The sequence below is a fragment of the Girardinichthys multiradiatus genome, chromosome 3 (assembly GCF_021462225.1).
Source record: "Girardinichthys multiradiatus isolate DD_20200921_A chromosome 3, DD_fGirMul_XY1, whole genome shotgun sequence".
NCBI classification, from domain to species: domain Eukaryota; kingdom Metazoa; phylum Chordata; class Actinopteri; order Cyprinodontiformes; family Goodeidae; genus Girardinichthys; species Girardinichthys multiradiatus.
Window position 1 is genome coordinate 14,302,210 of NC_061796.1, and position 26,027 is coordinate 14,328,236.

The 26,027-nt window shown below is 40.6% G+C and overlaps 1 protein-coding gene across 2 annotated transcripts; it reads right to left on the reverse strand.

Annotated features, from left to right (window-relative positions):
• Window positions 1-2,440: 2,440 nt before the first annotated feature.
• tbc1d31 (TBC1 domain family, member 31) lies at window positions 2,441-23,350 on the reverse strand. Of its 2 annotated transcripts, none has more exons than XM_047356559.1 (23): window positions 22,956-23,350; window positions 22,643-22,783; window positions 21,750-21,865; window positions 19,832-20,010; window positions 17,377-17,528; window positions 17,074-17,233; window positions 15,388-15,588; window positions 15,144-15,308; window positions 9,713-9,792; window positions 9,463-9,609; window positions 9,234-9,367; window positions 8,983-9,116; window positions 8,452-8,631; window positions 8,136-8,368; window positions 7,783-7,855; window positions 7,570-7,649; window positions 7,342-7,477; window positions 6,935-7,027; window positions 6,705-6,833; window positions 6,372-6,566; window positions 6,057-6,126; window positions 3,484-3,660; window positions 2,441-3,238 (listed from the first exon to the last, which is right to left on the reverse strand). In XM_047356559.1, the coding sequence occupies exons 1-23, from the start codon at window positions 23,024-23,026 to the stop codon at window positions 3,084-3,086; spliced, it is 3,201 nt and encodes a 1,066-aa protein (XP_047212515.1). In that variant the 5' UTR covers window positions 23,027-23,350; the 3' UTR covers window positions 2,441-3,083. The 2 variants fall into 2 exon arrangements, with proteins under 2 accessions (XP_047212515.1, XP_047212507.1); XM_047356551.1 differs by having other exon boundaries at window positions 3,484-3,663.
• Window positions 23,351-26,027: the final 2,677 nt, after the last annotated feature.

Sequence of the window (26,027 nt, forward strand, 5' to 3'; positions counted from 1 at the left end):
TAATTCTGATTTGCAGGTCTCTTCCCAGGCTCTAGACAGTTTGGTGAGCACAGATAATTGATGGGTGGATAGATAAAAATTAATGAGTGACAGGAATGAAGATGGCTGTCATTTCAGCTCCTGTCAAAGAACGCCTGAATGCTTTTTGGGCCAAAAGCAGACACACCTGGACAGGGATTAGGAGCAGAGCAGGAGCACAAGGAAGGCCGTTTCTTATACTGATGATAAATTTAAGTTTGATCCCCAACTGGCATGCCTCTGTTGTTTTGACTCTCTCTTTAATGCAGTGTTTGTGTCTGCCTTTTGTAAGTTTGCCCTATCAAAGTAACCCAAAATGACTGACACAGAAACTGTTTCAAATGGTAATTTGAATCTTTTTCTGATCAGTTTTGTTTTCCTGGACCAAGGGTTCTTCAGTGGTCTTTTCATAAAGTCCCAGTATGGCAGAGGAATGTCTAAAGTGACACCCTTATTTTAATTAGCTTCTCCCATCTCAACAAAAGAAATGTACATCTTGTTATCTCTGGTTAGACTCTTGACCAAAGGTCACACAGGGAGGCAGACCTGCTGCTTGCTGACTGCCAGAGCTTCCATTTCTAACATTTGAAGACATTGAGGTGACATTTGGTTGCTATAATTGCTACAGTTGTGGTATTTTAACTTTCTTGAAATCCTTACCTTGACAAAAACTCAGCTGGCAGCTGTGTGGACAATTATCTTCAACCTACACCATCTTAAACACTATATAAGCCATAGCATTATGACCAGATACCTAATGTTGAGAGGGCTGCTGCAAATGTTCCTTTTTTAATTTCTATTGTTTTTCCAGAGTTACATTTCTAGAGTTTTCATCAACACTAAACAAACAGGGTATCATCACTTTGTTTGGGAACTAAATCAGATCAGATCAGATCCATGTGATGTGGCAAATTAAATATTTTCCAGAATGCACAGTAGGTCCTCCTGAATGGGAATTGAACCGAGAACATCTGAGGCTCCCACAACAGGACTAAAATCTTTGAGCCATGTGGAATGTACCTGGAGTTTTTCTGGTTTGGTTTTGCTTCGTATTGATGCCATCTATTAAAACTGAGTCAACAGTCCAAGTAATTCTTCAGCAGATTTAGCGGAGCTCCTCGCTGCCCGTGGTTGCTTTGGTGGTGTGGTGACTGTTTTTAAAAAAATTGCACAGTTGGGTGACGTGTTTTAAACCATCAGGACCCCCTTCAGTTTGCTTATTGCTGAGGAGTTGGAGTTGAAGATGTCATCACCTGCTTCAACAAACCCACTGTCATCTGGACAAAGCCAGCAGCACTGTGAGGATCATGTTCTTTGATTTCTCCAGTGCATTTAATACAATCCAACCTGATTTGCTTTGTCAGAAACTCCAGAAGACTCAGGTGGAGGCCTCAACAATCTCCTGGATCAAAGACTACCTGACAAACAGACCACAGTTTGTGAGACTGAAGGGTTGTGAGTCTAACCAGGTAGTCAGCAGCACAGGAGCACCACAGGGGACTGTACTCTCACCATTCCTTTTCACTCGGTACACCTCAGACTTCCAGTACAAGACAGACTCCTGTCATCTGCAGAAATATTCAGATGATTCTGCAGTCGTGGGGTGGATCATAGATGGACAAGAAGCTGAGTAGAGGAAGGTGGTGGACCTCTTTGTGGCATGGTGTGGAAACAATCATCTCATTTTGAACGTGACTAAAACAAAAGAGATGATTGTAGATTTTAAGAGAAACAGGAATAAGTCAAAAACTATTTCTATCATGGGAGAAGAAGTGGAGGTGGTGGAGGAGTATAAATACCTCGATGTTCACCTGGACAACAGACTAGAGTAGAAATGCAACTGTGAAGCCGTCAAGAAGGAACAGAGCAGACTGTACTTCTTGAGGAAGCTTAGGTCCTTTGGTGTTTGCAGCAAGATGCTGCATATCTTCTATAAGTCTATTGTGGAGAGTGTGATCTCTTCTGCCATCATCTGCTGGGGAAGCAGCATCAGAGCCAGGGACCTAAAAAAGCTCAACAAGCTGATAAAGAAGGCTGGTTCTGTTCTGGGGACTCCTCTGGAACCTCTGGGGTCATTATGCAAAGACGGATTCTTCATAAAATGAAGAACATTATGGAGAACCCTGAGTATCCTCTTCATGAGACTGTCCTACAACAACAGTGTCTTCAGTCAGGCTTCTTCAGATCTGTTGTAAGACGGAGCGCTACAGGAGACCCTTCCTGCCCACATCCATCAGCATCTACAACGGCTCTTTGAGGAAACCTTCATAATATGAACTATAACAACATTTAATTTCCCTTTGGGATTAATAAAGTATTTTTTAATTGAATTGAATTTAGGTAAAATGTGTGTAAATCATCATAAAAAGCATCAGAATGACATAAACAGGATACGAATATCACAATAAAACAGAACAATGAAGACTTTATCAAAAACAGCTTTAAATGAGAGAAATATAATAAAACAAATCTATGAAATAAAAGATCAAAGTAGCAGCGCTTTTACTGAAGAAAACACAAATATAACTGAACTAATTAGTTACAGCTACTTATTTGTTTCTGTGAAACTCAGAAATACAAATGCAGCACTTTCACACAAACCAATCTGACACTGCTTCACCAAGCTGCAGCTTGATGCATCAACAGTGTTTGTTGCACTGTCTTGTTTTTTTCTGAATAAGGACTACATAAAGAGAAAGATGCAGAAATGAAGGCAGGAAGGAAAAGCACCCATGGTATCAATAGTATTCTGTGTAGTTTGGCTTTTGATCACAAGAGGATCATTGCAATTCGCAGACTTTCAGAACTGAAATTAAATAAAGCTGCTCACTGCTTACAAGGATATTGTTAAAGAACCCTCTCATTCATTCTCAGTTAAGTTGCATAGAGTTACCATGACACGAGGAAACCCATAACCTGCCTCAGATGGAAGGTTGGATGGCAAATAAACACAGCAGCTAGTCAGTATCGTCCACGGTCTGAGTCACTGTTTCTGTTTTGCTGCAGTGAGCTTCGGTCCAGAATATGTTTCCTTAAACAGGCAGATGACAGAATTCAGCTCGTGGTCACTGGGAGACAGAGGACAGCGAGTGGGCAGACTGCGAGGAGGCTGAGCTGGCCTCTTTGGCTCGGGTTGCCAGCTTCTGTCTTAGTTCTCTGATTTCCTTCAGCAGCTCCCTCTCACTGCTGTCCAAGTGGGCCCGGCCCCGGTCCAGGGAGACTAACAGGATGCAAACAGAAAGACTAAATTAGTTTTAAATATTTATTACAGCACATAAACTCTTGGAGAGTTAATTAAAACCAGGTTTGGATTACACAAGTAACACCTAGAAAAGTGGTGCAGATAATTGATTCACACAACAGCACTGATAAAATGTTTTTGAAAGGGAACCCAAGTGAGGTCTCTCCAGAAAGGGGGAAAAATCTATTTCATTTAATTAATTTGAACATTTTAAATGGACTCACAGTTGGTGGAGGTGCTCCCTGAAGGAGAACTGCTGTTCAGACACACCATGTTGGCTCCTTCCTGCCTCTGAGTGGTGCCAGAGCTGCCTCCCATGGCTGTATTTACACCTTTAGCTGCAACAGAAGCAGCAGGTCTGTGAAGAAGTCTTCGAGATGGACACAGTGGCTGTCCCTCTCCTTCTGAGACATTGAAAACAGACCAGATTAGAGATGTGTCAGTAGTACAGGTTTCATATATATTATTTATGCTGAAAACGTTTCTAAACTGAAATTTAAAAGCCTAGGTAATTTTTTAACCACTGTGAACTGTGAACAAAAGAGTTCACCATGAATCTCTGGCATAAATTCAGGACTAACCTAGCCTAGAGTGGTCAAGTCAAGTCAAGTCAAGTCAAGTTTATTTATATAGCGCTTTTCAGCAACAAGGCACTCAAAGTGCTGTACATGAGGAAAAACATTACAATGATACAGAAAATCAAACACAGAAAAACAAATCAAATGACATTAATAATCCTTGGGAGTTTACTGGTAAGAGCTGGTTCTAATCCAATCTTTCTAATAGAGGTAATTAGCTCATTAAGTCTTCAGTGGTAAGGAATTCATCCTGTGCTAGAAGAAAACTGATAATATTAATCCTTGAGGTCACTGGTATGAGGCAGATGTGGTCCCATCATTCAAATAGTAACAGTCATGGCCACTGACTGAAGTCTAAGTAGAGAAGCTGGGTCACTGGTAGGTCCAAACCTTTTAAATACTAATAATGTTTGGCTTTCACTGGTATGAAATTGTTGTAATACAATCCTTCTAAGAAATCTAAAAATCTCTGGTCATTGGTGTAAAAACAGCTGTAGTAAAATTTTCAAATACTAATAATATTTGGCTTTTGCTGGTAATCCTTCTGAGAAATCTGAAAATCTATGAAAAGTAATGAAATCACACATTTAGGTAAAGTAAGATAGGAGGAAAAAAAAATCATATTCCAGAGTCTATTCTGGGCAGAATACAGTCTGAAGTAGTACAAAAAACCTCAGCAGGGGTAAGCAACACACACATAAGTAAAGATTTAGCAAGGGTACGGTGGAATCTTGAGGGTGCGAATATATATATATAAGTCTGAGTTTGCAAGAATTAGACTGTCAACACTGATAGAAGTGCCATTGTCCTTGAGAAGAGAGGTGGAAGTTTTATCAATCGGCCGCATAGTCCTATCAGCACACAGCTGGTAGTGGAGTGCTGGAGAAGAGCGTCGTGTTTATATAACATCCAGGAGATATTTTGTCGATAGCAGAAGTTGCCAAGGCCACATTGGGGCGCCAGATTTAGAAAAACAATAAATGTTGTGGTTCAATGTAGTTGTGAATTTCCAACATAAGAGTTTTACTGGTGTATCTCAATTGCGAATCCAAATAGCCAAATTTCTGGTACTTTCAGCAGATCTGGAGCGTACAACTTCTCCAAGATTATATCCTTTAACCTCTGAGTCCAACCGCTGCCAGGATACGATTCTGTTCAAGAATCGTGTCCAGCTTGCGATTGTGCTCTCTTAATATTTCAGTCTGAGTGTTGATCGCTCTACAGATTCTATCCAACATCGCAGGCAGCTTTGGAACGCTTTGAACAGCCGCCCACGTTTTGCGAATCACTGGATAAACCAGGTAACCACCAACTGCAAAAAGCAGAAATCCTGTTATCAAAAGTGCAAATATGTACACATCTTCTACGTCCTCGACCGACATCATAGTCAGGCACAAAATCTTCCACTGCTGCCAAGAATCCATTGTGTATCCAGAGAAGAACGTCCCGTCTGGACAAGAGGGTTCTCCTTTACCCCGTCTTCCCATCAAAGAAATTTGATCAATTACGTTGAGAGACCAGCTGACCAAATCCATAATTCACAAGTTTGGAGGATATGCAAAGTGAGGCTCTGAGAAAAATACAGACAAAAGCAGAAGCAGGGAGGGAGGGAGAGAAAACACATGTGTCTTCCACCGAGAGCAAGAAGTATTAGATTGGATGGATGGATGATTAGGTAGATAACAAAATCTGGAAATACAGATGTTTACTCCATTTCTGTTCACCATACATATGGTGAATTTATTGAATTTTGACATTGAATTGAATTTATATATTGGTGGAAGCTAAAACAGACACAAAAGGTTTGACCCCTTTTAATTAAGACCTGAAATATAATTGCAGAATCGGACCTAAAATAAAGGTTCGAGCGGGGCTGGGCACTCAGTGATGCAGTCAGTGTTAACAGTTTTCTGTTATGGGAAAGGGGACTGGAATGCATTATATGACTATGAGTCAAAATATTATTCAAAAATCTCAGAAAGTTTCTAATGAAAAATAAATAACTGTAATAACAGAAGGAGACATACTTGCTCCTCTGGATACAACTAGTTATATCACTGCCAACTTGTGGTAGTGCTACCAGAGCGTTGCTACAAACGTGTGTGAACAGAAAAGATTGTCACTTGGCAAAATGACACAAACCTTAAATTTAAAGGCTGCTTGACTATTTAAAAATATATGTCCATCTCTACTACATGTATGAGTGTGTGGTGGGATACCGGTTTCTGCTCTGGACCAGGACAGTCGTTGCTCCTGAAACTGTGCTCTGGCACTCATCACTTCATCCCGCTGCAAAATAACAAGCACCACCATGATTCTTCATAAATACCAGCAGCCAGAGGAAATGTTGGAACAAATCCCACATTCCTCAGTGATGTTTCATTAAAACTTGTTAAGACTCCAACATGGATGCTTCACTGTTATTTTCGGAAGCTGCTTTTGAAGCACTGAATCCCAGATAAAATTACACCTTTATTATTTGTTTTTGTTCCACATCCACAAACACATGCTGACAAGGAGATTCATGTTCTCACTTTTCTCCCCGACACGTCTCTCATGGTGTAAACCAGTTTCTCCTCCTCTGCCAGAGTTTGCCTTTGAAGCTCTGCCAGTCTCTCTCTCTTCTTCTCCTGCTCAGCATCGACCCGCTGCAGGCACTCCAGCACCTCTTTCTGCCAGTCGGACTCCAGGCCCAGCTGGTATGCCTCTGCCAGGGGCTCCTCCAGGGCCTGCATGTGTGGGTTTATGTTGCAAGAACAGAAGGTAAATATTGCAGCAACCAGGACCAAAATCCAAGTTATGATGACTGTTTTCTTGGAGTATTAATGTAGTCAGATGCTAAAATTGTAATGAGGCATGTCACTGACCTGCAGGTTGCTCTCTGCGCTGTGCAGCAGCTCTGAGTAACTCTCATCTGCTCTCTCAGCCTCCCTCATTTTCAGCTGCACCTCCTCTTCAACCTCCCGTCCTACACGCGCCTGCTCCATCAGCAAGTCCTAAGCATCACCACGTTTAGCACATACAGGACCATTGGTCTAAGGGTTTGTGATGGAAACAGTCTATATGCACACTGTTAAAACTAAGCAGTGTTTTTCACCTGCTCAAGGCGTTTCCTCTGCACCTCCAACTCCATTTGTCTAACTTCCAGATCCTGAACCGCTGCAGCCGTCTCTTGCTCACGCAGATCCATCTGCAATTAAGTTTATCATAAACCTCACCCCCACTAATTACACATAAATCTGACTTTGCTTCATATAACAGCCGAGGAGGTTTTGTGATGGAGTTCTAAACAGCTAGTTAAGAAACGCAATCAGATCAATTCCTTGTGTTACATCAAGAGAAGCTTTAAGTACCCGGTGATTGACACCACTGACTTGCAGGTTGCTTACAGATATGATTCTAATTCATCTTGGCTGATCTGACGACAAATGTACAGCACTATGTAGATTACATTATAGGTACTGTAACTGCAGAGAGGTTTGCCCTTCAGTCAGCAAAGCCGACCTTTCTGCTGATCTCCTGGTCCAGCCTTTGAATCTGTGAGGCTTGGATCTCCTGCTGGTGTTTGAGGAAGCGTCTTCTAGTTGCATCCAGCAGGTGTAACTCCTTCACCTTCAGCTCTCTCTTCATTGCTGCCAACCTGAACCCCAGGAACAGAGTCAAAACTTTACTAACAAAAGTACCATTTTCTCTTTTAGTCAAAACAATGAAGAGAAGTGCCTCATTAATTACTTTCTCCTCTGCTGTGCAAGCTTCTCCTCTTCTTGTGCCAAGATGTTTCTACGTTGCTCCTCTGCTTTCTGAAGCAGCTCCTACATTGAAATAATTTATTAGTTCACTTCATTACCAGTCTACTAATTATAGGTGCTTGGTTTTCATAAACTAGTGAACTGTACTCAATCCGTGACAGTGAGACAATCTTTGCTTTCTAAGAAACTAATCCACCTGCTGGGCGTAGTGGGATCTCTCTTCAGCTTGGCGATGCACAAAATCCGCACGCAGTGCTGACAACTCCTGCCTGAAGATGACACTAATGTCACTAAATGTGGATAACTTAGGCTCAGAAATAACACAGGATAAATAGTCATATAAATGTAAATTTAATAAATGTACAATAGGTAAAATAACATCTCCAGGACAGAAGATGGAAAAGCAAAGAGATCATTTAAAGGCTGAAGGTGGAAAACAAACTGATTTGTGTAACTCACCTAACTGTTTTCACAGAGGTCCGTGAACACCATCATGCAGATATGGTGATGATGTTCTCAAATGAATGCAATTACATTTCTTTAGCTCACCTTTCTTTCAGATACTCCATCTCCTGCAGCCGTATTCTCTCCCTCTCCCTGCTTTGGTATTCCACTATGAATTCTGGGTACTGGTTGAAGACGGGGTACTGGCTGCTGGTGAGGGGCATAAAGTCAGAGAGCATTGTTCGGGGATGGATGTCAGCTGGTGTGGTACCCATAATCCTGTAAGCCTCCTTTATCATAGCTCCAACATCCAGGTTGTTGCGATGGTGAAAGAAGTACTATGGAGGAGAAATCATACTGTGATGAGAAATAACAGTTCGCAGTGATGGTGTGCTTAAGACAAGGGGACAAGAAAGCATACCTCAAAGTCCTTTTTCTGGGAGCACAGCAGTAGAGGTTCCCGGCAGGAGATGGCGTAAGCCACACAGGCCATCAGCAGGAAGGATGGATGGTTGGAGAAGATGTTGTCAAACATTCTGAGCCACTCATCGCGTGTTAGAACCTCTGAGAACAAGGTCTCCAACAGAGGCCACACATACAGCTGGGACAGACACATAACAAAATTCCTATAAACGAGGACAAGCTTATGTAATCTTCTGTGTGTAAAACTCTGAGCACGCCAGCCTTAAACATCTTACGAGTCTCCTACAAGACAGTGTCTCAAAATTACAAAAGTTTTCCAGACTCAAAATTGTCAGTCACTTATAGCCCATGTTGAAAGAATGGATGGATGGATGATTTCAGATATTGTGACATCAAATAAAGTCTAAAAATAATGGAAATTATTTTTCCAGATTTATCCAGATCTGGAAAATACATAAATCAGATTTCAGATTTTCCGGACTAATTGGGAACGCCGCTCTGAGCCTCTTTGTTGGCCTGCAGTTGTTACCTGTGAGGTGATGCCACAGTCCACCAGGTGCTGCAGCAGCTCCTTGTCGTGGTGAGCCAGAACGTTCTCTGCCATGCTCAGGATGTTCAGAGGAGGGTTGGGGAAATATTCAAACCAGTGCTGGCACCAGTTCACTAAACAAGCAGATATTGAGTCAGTAGAAATTTTTAGAAGAAACTACTACAAGTGAATTTAAAATTTTAATTACAGTAAGAAATACATCTGTAAAAAGTTGCACAGTAAAGAAGTACCTATGACAGTAGCCACCACCTCAAAGCAGAGCATGGGATTGTTCTGGAAAAGCTTCACAAATGGAAAAGCTACCAGAGGGAGATATTCTACCTCTGCAAAAATGGCTGCCCAGTGAGCTAAGGCAGATAAAACCCTGCATAGGAGACAAAAACATTGATGGACTAAATAAACTGGAATAAAAAATGACTATCAGCTGCACATGATTTTTGCAAGAGAAATTGCAGGTACCTTTGCAATCCTCTCTGCAGTTTGTGGCTCTTGATGGGGTATTTGTCATGCAGAGTAAGGAAGGCTGAATGTAGGCCTTTGTCAGTCAGACTGCTGTATGCTGCGTGGTTCTCTGGGAGACACAGCAAAGACCTCCACACAAACATCCTGCAACAAGGATGCAGAATACAATCATAGAGATCCTAATGTAAACCTGCACATTAAATATGGCTCCATCTGTGTAAAAAAAAAAGAAAGAAAAGTTTTTCACCTGTATTTAGCAGGAAATTCTCCAAACGATTTCAGCAGAGCTACAAGTCTCTTCTTATTCAGACCAGCTGGAAGTTCATTCTAATTCACACAATGAGAGAAAGCTCAAAACTCAGTGAATCTGGCTTATTTGATTGTTGAAATATATTGGATGATAGGCAGTGCCTCAAATGTATTTATACCCCGGCAACTTTTCCCCATTTTGTCACGTAACAACTACAAACTGCAGTATATTTCATAGTGCATAACTGTGAAAAATAAGGACAATTCTATTAAAATCATAAAGCTGATTTAATCAATTTAAATAAAATTAGATAAAATGATACATGGCTTTCAAATGGTTTTATAAATAAATATTTGAAGAGTGTGGCATGCATATGTATTCAGCCCATCTAAAAGAATACTGTATAGATTACAGCAACAAGTCTTTCGATGCTCATTCTTATTAGTGAAATAAAGGGTGCTCAGTTAGATTGGTTGGAGAGGTTCTGTGAACAGCTATTTAAGTCTGATCTGTTAACTGGATTTAGATCTGGAATAAGCTAAGACCTATAACCATTCTACTGCAGCTCTGGTTTTGACCAGGACATCTCATTTAAATCCCATATTAAACAGGTTTCTAGGATTTCCTTCTTTCATCTCCAGAACATTGCCAAAATTAGAAATATCTTATCCAGGAGTGACGCTGAAAAACTAGTCCATGCACTTGTTACTTCAAGGCTGGACTATTTCTGTAATTCTTTACTATCAGGATGTCCACAAAATGCAGTTAAAAGCCTTCAGCTGATTCAAAATGCTGCAGCAAGAGTTCTGATGAAAATTAAAAATCCAGAATAGAATTTAAAATTCTCCTCCTCATATATAAAGCCCTTAATGATTTAGCTCCATCATACATCAGAGATCTAATTGTTCCATATGTTCCTAACAGAGCACTTCGTTCTCAGACTGCAGGTTTACTGGTGGTTCCTAGAGTCTCTAGAAGTAGAATGGGAGGCAGATCCTTTAGTTATCAGGCTCCTCTCCTGTGGAACCAGCTCCCAGTTTTAGTCTGTGAGGCAGACACCTGTCTACTATTAAGGCTAGGCTTAAAACTTTCCTTTTTGATAAAGCTTATAGTTAGAGTGGCTTAGGTTATCCTGAGCTATCTCTGTAGTTATGCTGCTATTGGCTTAGGCTGCTGGAGGACATAATGACCACTTTCACCCTCTTCGCTACATTCTCACACTACTCTCCAATTTTGCATTATTTGCTGGTATTTCATCTTTTAACCTTGTTGTCTCTTTTCTATTCTTAGAAGCTACACCTGGCCTGACTCTGTGTCTACCTGTGACACCTTTCTGGAGGGGGGCATTGTCCGAGCTTCTGCTGACAACAACTTAATTCTCACACTCTACAGATGATCCACATGGCCCTGTCTTTTAGTGTTTAACCTTTTCTCTCTCCTAGACATGGAAATTGACTGAGCTTTTACTGTGACTAACTACAGGTCCTTCTCAAAATATTAGCATATTGTGATAAAGTTCATTATTTTCCATAATGTCATGATGAAAATGTAACATTCATATATTTTAGATTCATTGCACACTAACTGAAATATTTCAGGTCTTTTATTGTCTTAATATGGATGATTTTGGCATACAGCTCATGAAAACCCAAAATTCCTATCTCACAAAATTAGCATATCATTAAAAGGGTCTCTAAACGAGCTATGAACCTAATCATCTGAATCAACGAGTTAACTCTAAACACCTGCAAAAGATTCCTGAGGCCTTTAAAACTCCCAGCCTGGTTCATCACTCAAAACCCCAATCATGGGTAAGACTGCCGACCTGACTGCTGTCCAGAAGGCCACTATTGACACCCTCAAGCAAGAGGGTAAGACACAGAAAGAAATTTCTGAACGAATAGGCTGTTCCCAGAGTGCTGTATCAAGGCACCTCAGTGGGAAGTCTGTGGGAAGGAAAAAGTGTGGCAGAAAACGCTGCACAACAAGAAGAGGTGACCGGACCCGGAGGAAGATTGTGGAGAAGGGCCGATTCCAGACCTTGGGGGACCTGCGGAAGCAGTGGACTGAGTCTGGAGTAGAAACATCCAGAGCCACCGTGCACAGGTGTGTGCAGGAAATGGGCTACAGGTGCCGCATTCCCCAGGTCAAGCCACTTTTGAACCAGAAACAGCGGCAGAAGCGCCTGACCTGGGCTACAAAGAAGCAGCACTGGACTGTTGCTCAGTGGTCCAAAGTACTTTTTTCGGATGAAAGCAAATTCTGCATGTCATTCGGAAATCAAGGTGCCAGAGTCTGGAGGAAGACTGGGGAGAAGGAAATGCCAAAATGCCAGAAGTCCAGTGTCAAGTACCCACAGTCAGTGATGGTCTGGGGTGCCGTGTCAGCTGCTGGTGTTGGTCCACTGTGTTTTATCAAGGGCAGGGTCAATGCAGCTAGCTATCAGGAGATTTTGGAGCACTTCATGCTTCCATCTGCTGAAAAGCTTTATGGAGATGAAGATTTCATTTTTCAGCACGACCTGGCTACCTGCTCACAGTGCCAAAACTACTGGTAAATGGTTTACTGACCATGGTATCACTGTGCTCAATTGGCCTGCCAACTCTCCTGACCTGAACCCCATAGAGAATCTGTGGGATATTGTGAAGAGAACGTTGAGAGACTCAAGACCCAACACTCTGGATGAGCTAAAGGCCGCTATCGAAGCATCCTGGGCCTCCATAAGACCTCAGCAGTGCCACAGGCTGATTGCCTCCATGCCACGCCGCATTGAAGCAGTCATTTCTGCCAAAGGATTCCCGACCAAGTATTGAGTGCATAACTGTACATGATTATTTGAAGGTTGACGTTTTTGTATTAAAAACACTTTTCTTTTAACGGTCGGATGAAATATGCTAATTTTGTGAGATAGGAATTTTGGGTTTTCATGAGCTGTATGCCAAAATCATCCGTATTAAGACAATAAAAGACCTGAAATATTTCAGTTAGTGTGCAATGAATCTAAAATATATGAATGTTACATTTTCATCATTACATTATGGAAAATAATGAACTTTATCACAATATGCTAATATTTTGAGAAGGACCTGTATGTGCTCTCTTTCAGACTCTAACCTTGAAAACTGGCTCAAAGTTTATCTGTTCTTTCTTTCTAGATGAAACGACTAAAGGAGCTACATCCATTAACATTTACTTTTCTTTCCCATAGAAAGTACTCCTGGATCAGTGCTTCTTTGTTCTCTTTGTGTCTCTGCTCTGTTCTCTCAAACTCCCAGTCGGTCGTGGCAGATGGCCGCTCACACTGAGCCTGGTTCTGCTGGAGGTTTCTTCCTGTTAAAAGGGAGTTCTTCCTCTCCACTGTCGCTACATGCATGCTCAGTATGAGGGATTGCTGCAAAGTCAACGCCAGTGACTATCCACTGTGCTCACCTGGGAGGAGTGAATGCTACAAGTCACTGACTGGATGCAATCTGCTGGGTTTCTTTAGATAGAAAAACTTTTTATCCAATTTGAATAAATAACTGAATCTGACTGCACTGTTCAATGGTTAGGATTAATTGGAATGTATGTATCTGACTTGAAATCTGTATGATTCGATTGAATTGACTTAGCCCATTTTAAAGTTACCCACCTTTCACACAATGCAACAGGAAACAACACTCTCCAATTATTTTTACCTCTGCCTTCCTCCCTCCCTGTTGGTTGGAGTAAGGGGCAGTCAGGTTTAGCCTAAACCGGCTCAGTTATGGTTGAGGTGCAAACACACCCTCCATTTCTGCTACCTGTATGACCCCTTCTCTTTTCCAATGGTTATAATCAGTCTGACAGAGAGAAGTATCCCAATCCTTGTGGTTTTTAGTATAACAATGACCACCAGTGGGCTCTACATGGAAACACTTTATCAGTATTATTTTACTTAGTACCCCTACACATAGCCCGTTCTAAAATGGCCAAACTCTAACAATCAGTAGTTTATTCTAACCTCCCCAACAACCCTGCACCATTCCAAACCCTTTGTTAAGTGCCTTGAGACGACATGTGTTGTGAGTTGGCGCTATATAAATAAAACTGAACTGAAATTGAATTGTATGTAGAGGGTCTTTGTCCTCCACCTCAGCCTCAAGTTCTGTATGTAGCTCCTTCCATCTTCACATCAACTCTGACCAGTTTGTCTGTCCCTGATGAAGAAATGCATCCGATCCCCACTGCACGATGCTGCCACCACTATGTTTTACTAAACACCGTGCTTTCACATGGGTAGGCCTGTCGCAATAAATCAATTAATCGCATGATAAATTAAAATGAGCTGGATAATTTCCGTTTGCATGCTGGTTTGTTTTTCTTGTATCTTCCTCTTTTTCTGCTAAAGAGACTGGGTGACCTCTCCTCTTCTTGTTTTGTTAGCGTAAGAAGGAGTGAACCCCTGCGTCAAGTACTTGCCATGCGTATGGTCTCGTTATGTACCTTTAGTGTGTAGCATGAGAGTCCAGCTGCAGTGTGGGAGCACTTTGGATTCAAACCACTTAACCTGTGTGAGCTGGTATGTCACATTTGTTTTATTTTAAGTAGCAACTAAATGCGGGAATACAACAAACCTGCATCTGGACCTAAAACATAATCATCCAAATCAGTTTTCCCAGCTGGGATGAAAAGCTACAGTCTTCCTCTTCCCGACAGTCCACTGGAATGTTTAATTATTTAATCTACCAGAGTAAAGTAGCTACAGGTTGCCATGTGACTTGTTGAGGCATCTGCTATGATTCGAATTGAGTGCTTTTGTTGTTAGTTTGCACTTTTTGTTCATAAAACTGGCAGTTTTGCCTGTTTCCCCTCTATGAGCCTAATGATGAATATTTTATGAAGGGCAATTTTGTTTACAGAGACTTCGTAGTCCATTTTATTTATTGTTTTTGGTTGTTTATTTTGGATATTTAAAATGTTTACAGTTCCAGTGTTAAATGTTCTTTAGAAATTAAAGTTTATTGATCTTTAAGAGGGTGTAGCTACTTGCATTATTATGCTGTTATCAATATATTAGTTGAAAATGCTCTCCAAATGACGATATTACCGTTTATTTCTAAATTTCTAGGACAATTTATCATCCAGCAAAATTTGGTATGGTGACAGGCCTACACATGATTCAAAAAGCTCTGTTTGGGTCTCATCAGACCAGAGGACTTTGTTCAACATTTTCTGTCCTCCTATAAGGCCTGTTGCAAACTCTGAACCATATCTTCTTCTTTTTTCCAACTTTGTGTTAGTTTTCCGCATGAAATCGTACTAAAATAGATTGAATTATGGTTGTAACCTGACAAAAAAAAGTCCATGTATGTAAAAATTATTATAGAAAGCACTCTTTTATTATAATAATCAACAAAAACTCATGTCTATCTAAATGGAAAAAGTCTTACTCTGGTGTTTTTCCTACCTCTTTATCCTCAGCTGAAGACCCTGCAGGCGGTCTTAGCATCTTCACCTGTATTCTTCTGCCTGAGCTCCTGGCTGGTCTCTGAACCACATCTGATTTAACCTTCAACCTTATGTCCCGATCAGCTTTTCCACCAGACACCACAGCTACCTGAGACGGAGGAGGCTGTGGAGAGGACGCATAACAACCTTTTATCAACTAATGAGAATACATTTATGTTCTGCAGCACGGCAACAAACGTCACCTTGTTTAATTCCTGCGTCAGGCTCTGGACACTGTAGATGTTAATGCTACCATTATCCATGATAGCTGCGATGTGTCGACCGTTTGGGCCGACTGCCACAGTGGTGATGGCTTCATCCACAGAACCCACGAGGAAGAGAAGTTTGCATGTGTGTATGTTGATGAACCGCATCACACCATCCTGGCTCAGCACTCCCAAAGTCTGTGGATCCAAAACAAATTGTCATGACAACAGAAGAAGCACTGCAGGAAAAAAAGGACACGACGATGGAGAACAGGAGACTCTGGATGTGATTTGTTCTTATCTGTTGACAACTCTATTAAAGCAGGAACTGTTGAGTTGTAAATGATTGTCACCATCAGACGTCTTAACCAAACATCTGGCTAGAATCATCTTCATTGTTTAACCACGGCCAAATACATAAATAAATAAAAATGAAACTGCTGCCCCACCCACGAGTGCTCAGTGGCTTTCAGGCTGTTGTTTGACTCAGAACCAGGCTGACTTACCTGATAGGATGCAGAGGTGGGTATTAACTTACTACATTTAATCCATTGTATTTATATGAGTAACTATTGAAAACAAAAATACTTCTAGGAGTAGTTTATAACTGCACTGTACTTTTTCCTTTAATATTTTAAAGTAATGCTACTCTTACATGAGAACAGCTTTGCTTACTCTACCTCCTCTAGTTACTTCAATGAGTGAAGAACAAACATGTTTAAACCAAAAATGCACCAGACACAGACATAAACATCCAGTTCTGTTATTTTCTATCTGCTGAGCCTGCTGTGGCATGTGGAGGTCAACAAAGTAAACATGGTAGACTGGAAATACTTTGTACTTCTTTACTGTATACACATTATCTACTGTAAGTATTGATTTGTGAAACATCTGATTTGAAAATGTTCCTAAATTTGTTGTTTTTTTTTGTTTCCTTGAAATACGTTCCTTCCTTTACATTTTTGTGTTTCTGATTAGCTCATTTTCATGAATTAAATCAGTTGTTCTGATCAGTTACTCAGTACTTGAGTAGCCTTTTTACCAAATAGTTTTTTACTCATACTAAAGACATTGTTTGGATCACTACTTTTTCCTTCTACTTGAGAAGAAATATATTGAATTAATATTACTCTTACTTAACTTATGGGTAACCCTGCCCACATCTGATAAGATCTGGGCTCCTTTCTTTCACATTATTATTAAATTATTGATATGCCTGCTGCACTAAAATTTGAGCTGTCATATAAGCCACCCATATTTATCACCCAATACAAAGTAAAGATTTTCTCTCCTATTTCCTCCTTTTACATGGTTACACTTTGAGCTCAACAGCATTCAGCAGCAGCCAGAAAAAAATTTTAACCTTCTTTTTGCTCCCAATTAAAATGTTTTTTTACAGTTAACTTCTTTTTTCTGTCATTATTTTGTTTAGATGTTCTGAGGTAGGATGGGGTGGAGTTTGGTACTGTGGTCAATTTGAATATTTTCCCAATAAATACACTTCATTCAGACACATCTCCAAAATATATCTGGAATCCCACAAGGAGTTGGACAGCTTGACTTCACATTTATTACAGAGCTGCTTACAGAAACCACCCAGTTAAGAGCTTTAAAATCTACAACTAGTGGGATTTGAAAAGTTACTGTATATTTAGAAATGTCCTGGTCCTGCTGTTTGTATACCTGGCTGGCTCCTCCATCAAAGCTGTCAGGCAGGAATTCCAGCTGCCTGACGGTTCGAACCTGAGTGGGCATCTGGATCACCCTGACCAGCTGCTGGCGGTCCAGACACCACATGTGCAACAGGTTGGAGCGGCCCCCTGCGGCAAGGCTTTTACCATCACTGTCAACACAACACGCACACTTGCAGGTTAAAGGCGTCTGCAGAGTTTCTCTGAGCTTGGGAAACGCTCAGAAAATAGTCATAACGAACATTACTGGTGAGATGCTTAATGACTCAGCTAGGCAGAGGTGTGCGAGACCCACCGGGTGGCGGCAAAGGCCTTGTAAGAAATTCTGGGTCCAGCGTCGGGAACAGGGAGCTGGTATTTGCAGAACAAGGTGTCGCTCTCCCACGCAAAGATGGAGTCATCACTGAAACAGCTGAGGATGGTGTTGCTGAGAGGAAGGAAGAACACCTGAAACACAGGAATCAGAGCGTAGTTACAGAGCCGTCAACCTTAAAGAGAAACTATGAGTCCCACCTTGATGCAAACTGTAAAGCATTTCAGCACAGCAAGTCAGAGACAACTGGTCGCTGTGAGAATAAAAGAATCAATCAGGCAGCTGCAGCTCACCCAAAATGTTGCTAGCAGAGTCCTGATCACATCAATCGAATCCTTAAATCACTGCACTGGTTTCCTGTTTGTTAAAAGGATAGATTTTAAGGTCTCGTTGATGATCTATAAAACAGTGAATGGTTGCTGGTCAAGTATGAACCATGTAGACCCATCAGATCATCAGAGACCTCTTCACTCAGCGTTCCCTGGACCAGGTCTAAAACAAGGGGAGGCCGCATTTAGTCTCTATGTTTCTCAGCTCTGGAACAAACTCCCTGAAAACCTGAGATGCACAGCAACTATTAGCTCCTTTAAATCAGCACTGAAAACATTCCTGTTTCCTGCAGCTCACCCATACAGGTCAAAGAATGTTTAGAATTTCTCAGCTTTGCTTAGATGTAGTCATTTTAACATTTCTTTCTCATATTTGATTATTGATCATGTTTTTATGCTTTTATCTGATGCTTAATTCGTCTTTTAAAATTATCAGATATTTTTCTCCCTCTGTTCCCTCCTGTAAATCACTTTGTATGATTGGTGCTGAACAAATAAACCAGCTTTGCCTGGTAGTTCCCTGACAGAATTATAAGATCTACACGGTAAGTTGATTTCAGCGCTTTCTTAAAGAATACTGAAGATTTTAAAATATTTATTAAGGATGGGTTTAATGTCTACTAATGATATCCTGGTTTTAGAGTAAAACCTTGTAAATATTTACACTTCCTCCTGGTTTCCTGAGAGGAATTAATTCGTCAGCAGAAACATGGAGTTGAAGTAAAACATCTAAACAGAATCACCTACAATATTAAACTGAATAAAAGGGATAGTTTATAAGAAGAGACCCAACATAAAGCTAAAGGAGAACAAGACTATTATTTCATGCAAACAATTATTAAATCATCTAAACCATATCTGTTTTTTATGTCATTAAAGCTCTCTGGGGCCTAATATAAATTGTACAAACAACTAGTATGTAATAGTAACTAGTAAGGTCAGTCTCAAGGTGATAGACATCAATATAGAAAGAAGAAGAGAAAAAAGATATATTTCTGTCAACATGGATCCGCCCGTCTCTACAATCATGCACAGAATATCCTAGAGTCCAAGTCAAAATTCAGTCCCATGACTACTAATGGTTATCCTAGTTTTATTGAAACAAGAACATCCAGAATTATTGACTTCAATATGGAGATGGAAGGGGGCTCGTGTCCGACCCATTTCATCAACAGTTTTTCTTGCCCGCATTAGAAGCGTTTGGATAACTTCCTCCTGCTGTGTCAAAGAACCTGGTACACTTCCAAGCAAACATATTAGTAGATCTACTGGCATATGTTTTCTTATCGCTTTGCTGATGTCAACACATACTGACCTCCGGAGAGTCTGAACGTAGCTACATTCCCACAAACAGTGAAGTCTTAGTCCAATTTGAATCTTACATTTAGAGCAGTTTGGGGAAACTCCCCTTTTATACTTACTGTAAATATATGGTGAAATATAAACATTGTGCAATATGTTAAATTGTAATTCCTTATAACTATTCTACAGGGCAGCAGTAACAATTGATCCCAAACATCATTATGTATTTCACATTTAAATAAAGTACTCCAGGGTTTTCTCAACGATGCACTTTTATCTAAGGTCAAACTATATATCTCAGCATAACGTTTTGATACAAAGAGTTTGTGCTCTCTGTGGTCTAACTAATCTTTTCTTATAGATGAGATTCTTCCGTGAGCTCCGGGGACCTGGCTCTCTTAAGGACGTAATTCCTGATCTGCAGGTATTTGTAAAAAGTCCTTTGACAGTTGCTATTGAGATTTCAGGGACTTGAATGTTTGCAGTTTCAAATAAATCACATATACTTTCCATGCCTGACCTTTGCCAACTTGTGAAGTGTAATTCATATTTTGTGATGAGTTCTGGGTCATCTAATGTAAAAACTAATCTAAAATATTAAATAAGCTACCTTTAAAAATTGTGCTCAGTGTCTCCCATGCCGGAAATCCCAGTTTGACCTTAGGCATCCTGGCCCAAATAAAGTCTGATATAGCTTTGATGTCTTCTGAATTTAAAATCACAAACAACATTCATACCCTAAATCTGCTAAGGGTATGAATAATCTCGGGTTAAACCGGCATACAGTGCTACATCTGCTTATTCACCTTCTGTATGCCGACAGACTGTCTGATGTTCAGCTTCCTCTTTCTCTGGAAGGTGTCCAGATCCCAGAGCTGAGCTGTGTCTGAAGATGTTGAGATGGCGTACCGGCCTGAGCTGTGGATGGAGATGGAAGAAACAGCTCCATCATGACCTCGCATCCAACTGACCAGCTGCTTTGTGTCTATGTGGGCAAACACACAGCAAGACAGAAGAGAGAAACAGTATTTATAGTTAATGCAATGGTGAGTTGATGCTCGCAATATACACTGCTGAAAAAAATAAAGGGAACACTTAAACAACACAATATAACTCCAAGTAAATCAAACTTCTGTGAAATCAAACTGTCCACTTAGGAAGCAACACTGATTAACAATCATTTTCACATGTTGTTCAAATGGAATAGACAACAGGGGGAAATCTTTGGCGATTAGCAAGACACACTCAATAAAGGAGTGGTTCTGCAGGTGGGGACCACAGACCACTTCTCAGTACCTATGCTTTCTGGTTGATGTTTTGATGACTTTTGAATGTTGGTGGTGCTTTCACACTCGGTGTACCATGAGACGGACGCTACAACCCACACAAGTGGCTCAGGTAGTGCAGCTCATCCAGGATGGCACATCAATGTGAGCTGTGGCAAGAACGTTTGTTGTGTCTGTCAGCGTAGTGTCCAGAGCCTGGAGGCGCAACCAGGAGACAGGCCAGTACACCAGGAGACATGGAGGAGGCCGTAGGAGGACAACAACCCAGCAGTAGGACCACTACCTCCACCTTTGTGCAAGGAGGAACAGGAGGAGCACTGCCAGAGCCCTGCAAAATGACCTCCAGCAGGCCACAAATGTGCATGTGTCTGCACAAACGGTTAGAAACCGACTCCATGAGGAAAGGTATGAGGGCCCAATGTCCACAAATGGGGGTTGTGTTCACAGCCCAACACCGTGCAGGATGCTTGGCATTTGCCAGAGAACACCAGGATTGGCAAATTCGCCACTGGCGCCATGTGCTCTTCACAGATGAAAGCAGGTTCACACTGAGCACATGTGACAGATGTGACAGAGTCTGGAGACACCGTGGAGAGAGATCTGCTGCCTGCAACATCCTTCAGCATGACCAGTTTGGCAGTGGGTCAGTAATGGTGTGGGGTGGCATTTCTTTGGAGGGACGCATGGCCCTCCATGTGCTCGCCAGAGGTAGCCTGACTGCCATTAGGTACTGAGATGAGATCCTCAGACCCCTTGTGAGACCATATGCTGGTGAGGTTGGCCCTGGGTTCCTCCTAATGCAGGACAATGCTAGACCTCATGTGGCTGGATTGTGTCAGCAGTTCCTGCAAGATGAAGACATTGAAGCTATGGACTGGCCCGCCCGTTCCTCAGACCTGAATCCGATTGATCACATCTGGGACATCATGTCTTGCTCCATCCACCAACGTCACGTTGCACCACAGACTGTCCAGGAGTCTCATCAGGAGCATGCCCAGGCGTTGTAGGGAGGTCATAAAGACACATGGAGGCCACACACAATACTGAGCCTCTTTTTGACTTGTTTTAAGGACATTACATCAAAGTTGGATCAGCCTGTAGAGTGTTTTTCCACTTTTAATTTTGTGTGTGACTCCAAATCCAGGCCTCCATTGGTTAATAAATTTGATTTCCATTTATGATTTGTGTGATTTTGTTGTCAGCACATTCAACTTTGTACAGAACAAAGTATTCAATGAGAATATTTCATTCATTCAGATCTAGGATGAGTTATTTGAATGTTCCCTTTATTTTTTTGAGCAGTACATTTCAGTCTGTTTCTCTATGCATCCAAACAGTTTTGCAGCTTAAATATAGGAATTTCAATCATCAAATTAACATAGGTTGTGGAATATAATTTGATGACATTAATTCTGAATGACGCAAGAGTCCATCTCACCTTTGTCAAAGCATTTGATAGTGTAGTCAGCCAAAGCTACAAGGAACTCCGTTGTCCTGTGGAGGGTAAATGCTAGAGCAGTACAAGCCTGTCCTGTCTTCTGCACCAAGCGAAACCTGCTCAAGAACACGGGGTAAATGTTTAGACATGGAGTATTTAGGCATTATGGTTTCATGCATAAAACGACCCTTTAAACCTTTATGCACCTTGTCATGTGACATTAACAAACTTCAATGTATTTCATTGTGATTGTCATCAACCAACATAATTGTGAGGTGGAAGGAAAATGGTACACAGTCTTAAAATTGTTTCCAAAAACAAAATCTGAAAAGTTCAGCCTGCATATATATTTAGCCCCTGTGGGTCAATGCCCTGTACAAGTACCATTGGCTGCAATTTCAGCTTCAAGTCTTTTGAGGTATGTCTCTACTGAATTGTGCATCTAGAGAATTATATTGATCAGGGTTTTTCTCCATCCTTCTTGGCAAAAACATTTAAATCTCAGTAAGATTTACAATGTTATCCCTGACCTATCTAGTGTGCTCCTTGGCCCTCATGTTGCTGTTTTTCTGCTAAAGTTCTCCAACATGCCTCTGAGACCTTCACAAAACATGCTTACTGTCTGGGATATCCGTGTAAAGACGAATTCACTATCAAATTTACACTGGTAAAACAATTTTGAAAACATTATTTTCCTTCTGTTTTACAATTGAGCATTACTTTGTGCTGGTTTATCACAAAGATCCCAACTTAATAGTCCAAATGGTCTGGTTGTGATGTTTCAAAATGCAGAACAGTTCAAAGGGAGGTAGTCTGGGTTTGTGAGGCAATTTAAATGCCCGTCTGTTTTTGTTTTACTCCACAACACTACTCATCACCACACAGTCACTCACCTGTTTCTACTGATGTCAAAGAGGTAAATGTTGCCATGGTGATCTCCAGCCAGAAAAGAATCCCCTGTGGTGTCGAAAGCAACATGGAGGAAACGCACCGTCTTGGTTGGCAGAGCAGTGCGGACCACTGTCACCAACACACTAAGGAGGACAAGCGCATAGACAAGAAACCGCGAATGAAAATCTAAACTTTTCCACATTAAACATTGATCATCTTTGCCTCAATAACTCTCTGTAAGCCCAGCAGCAGCTGATCGCTGTCTGTGAAGCAGGTGTTTAGGAGGAATCATCCTCTGGGTAAAATCAAACCTACCTCCTGCCAGGTGTTGGTTTTCGATGCCACACTTTCCCTTCCTCCTTGTTTCCAATATCCGTTACCTCCATATAAAAACAATGCGTCGCTCACCGGCTAAATATTCACAGCAATAAAATATACTCTCACTTCTTTATGTATCTGCCCAGACTGAGGTGGCCAACTTCCATAATGCAGGAGGAACAGAGGCGGAGCAAACAGCGCGGAATAAAAAAAAAAAAACTACATTATAAATTTACTTTATAAGAATATTGACAAACACCGTCATAAATATCAATATGAACCTAACAGAACCCCAACTGAGCTCCGACAATTGAGCAAATGTGATGCTAAACTGCTGCGGGTTAAACAGCGTTTCTGTTTTGAAGACGGTTACTTGTCGCTAAAAGTTGACGTCATGGGCAGCGGCAGTCATGGGCAGTTCTGGGAGTTGAAGTTCAATTTATGATTGTTCTTCGTGGCGGTCGGCATAGACTTAAGTTGCATTACCGCCACTTTCTAGATTGGAACATGAATCAAAATGGTTTCAAAATCTTTGTATTATTTATTGAGGTCCAACAAATATTCGGACACCTTTGTTCTTGGTAGTTTACTAGTGTAAAGATTTGTCCGGAAGTGTAGATTTTCAGTTTCATTCTTCATTAATGCATTTCCTTCTTGCAAAAACATTAAATTTGACCTTAAGCTGCTCTCACACTGGTTACTGTGTTGCCATATATGCTAGTGTATGGAAAAACGTGTTACAAGAGGCTTTGTCACATTTGTGAAGGATGGGTGTCACATTAAAGGTGCTCCCATTCTGAGATCGGGTGATGTGGAATTCACAGTGTACTTCTACATCATGAACAGGAAGGTTACTTTTCAATGTCATCACCATCTTCTATGTTCATTCACTGTTTTGATACCTTCAGTGAGAATCTACGTACAATGGAAATAATCATAAAGATGAAGAAAACCATTAAATGAGAAAGTTTTTCTAGAACTTCGGACTGGTGGTGTATACAAAATGTAAAAGTACAATACAAACAGCCCTTTCGGGTCATGACCGAAAGAGATCCTGGATACAAGCAGCTCCTCCACATCGGGCTGGGAACGCCTCGGGCTTCCCCCAAAGGAGCTGGAGGAGGTGTCTTTGGGAGAAGGAGGTCAGTTTGCTGCCACCGTGACCCAGTCCCGGATAAACGGAAGATGACAACGAATACAAACAGACATCATTTATTATTATCATGTATTATAAAAATGTATGAATAGTAAGCTCACCAATTACCAATAAAGTTGATAGAAGTGGGACCTCATAATGAAATTCTCATTTTCATTGTTGATTATTCTGCTAATTGTTTTCTTAAACCATCTGCAGCCTAGTTTTTCTTTTTTACATTCTAGAATGTAATGTTATACTCCAAAGTGACAGTATCACAATGCTTATGTTGCCGAAAAAAAACAACTGACATGTCCTGGTGACACTAGTCACATGTCTCAGGCCACAACAGTCTACAAAGTGAAACCACAAGTTGAGTACAGTGGTGCCTCCAATCCTGATTGACTCCCTTTTGAATTAAAATAAAATGTTGGAATATACAATATTATACACAACACTCAGAAGTTGTTCACTATGAGGTGGTTACAAATGTTGTATGATACTGTTGAATAATGAATATTTAGTGCAAGCTGATAAAGAAGGCTGGTTCTGTTCTGGGGACTCCTCTGGAACCTCTGGAGATCATTGTGCAAAGAAGGATTCTTCATAAAATGAAGAACATTATGGAGAACCCTGAGCATCCTCTTAATGAGACTGTCCTACAACAACAGTGTCTTCAGACAGAGGCTTCTTCAGTTCTGCTGTAAGACGGAGCGCTACAGGAGATCCTTCCTGCCCACAGCCATCAGCATCTACCTGTATAATATGAGCTACAACAAGATTGAATTTCCTTTTGGGATTAATAAAGTATTTTGGAATTGAATTGACAGGTTTTAAGTACAGGTTTTGCTCACTGGTTTCCTGTGATGATACCAGTCATTTCAAAAATATATTGGAGGCAAAAAAAAAAATGTGTTTAAGTCTTTACCATGGGAAGTAGAAAAAGAAGCTCCATTTAAAGTGATGGTATTTTTCATATTAAAAGTATTTGCATTTAACATTTTTTTCTGACCTGGTATTTAGAGTGTATTTCATTGGGTCCCCACAGATTTTCTTTAATTTTTTTATTTAAAAACTTTACTTGTGAAATATATCCATGTGCTCAGTAGAAGAGCTGGTGAATCTAAACATCTTTTCTGTTATTTATTGGTCAAGAGGTTTACTGGATATGTTTATCTCCCACATGGACGAAAAAAGCTAAGAAAAATTAGACAGTAAAAAATAAATAAATGACATTTTACATGATGAATTACACCATACTATGTCGTGACCAATAACATTTTATATTTATAAAATATATAAACCCAGCTTTGTAATCTTCAATCCACTGGTAACTGCTCAGTCATCTGGCACGCCTCTTTCTTTTGTTGGCTTCTTCTGAATGGTCAAGAAGGAGCTTGTGCAAATTTAAACAGGAAATAGAACATAAACAAAGAATCTCGCGTTAGATATTCAAAATACATCCGGTTGTACTAGCCGCTTCCCCTCCAAATTAAGAGTGGTGTTCTGTCTATTTTACAGTTTCCAAGTATATATGCTCATGTACACAACTGTACACACCTTACTTTAAAAAGAACAGATGTAGAACACTTCAAACCCTATGTTCTAAATCACTCTAGAACAATCATCATTGCAGAATGGTTATCTTGTATGAGAATGTCTCAGGAATGATATAAAAACACATGTCTGTAGTTTCTGTGAAATCAGCTTACACTTTCTAATGTTTTCAAAGTATTCTTTTGGGAACAAAAATTTAAATATTTCACACTTTTTTTTATTTTCCCCATAACGTAAATACAATTCTACTTTATTATCATTAAACGGGCTAACTGAAACATTTTTTATTGTTTGTACGTCGTTTTTTATTGGTCGATTTACTACGAAAATCTGAAGCGGATGCTTCCGCTCTGAGCTCAGCAACTAATGCAAAACTA

Bases quoted from the DNA above. Each gene is read 5' to 3' on its own strand.
- tbc1d31 (XM_047356551.1), bottom strand. From the start codon at position 23,026: ATGGAGGTAACGGATATTGGAAACAAGGAGGAAGGGAAAGTGTGGCAT. The intron at 15,589-17,073 runs GTATACAAACAG...TTGGATCCACAG, and splicing joins TTGATGGAGGAGCCAGCCAG to ACTTTGGGAGTGCTGAGCCA. The intron at 7,478-7,569 runs GTAATTAATGAG...CCTGGGGTTCAG, and splicing joins CTTGCACAGCAGAGGAGAAA to GTTGGCAGCAATGAAGAGAG.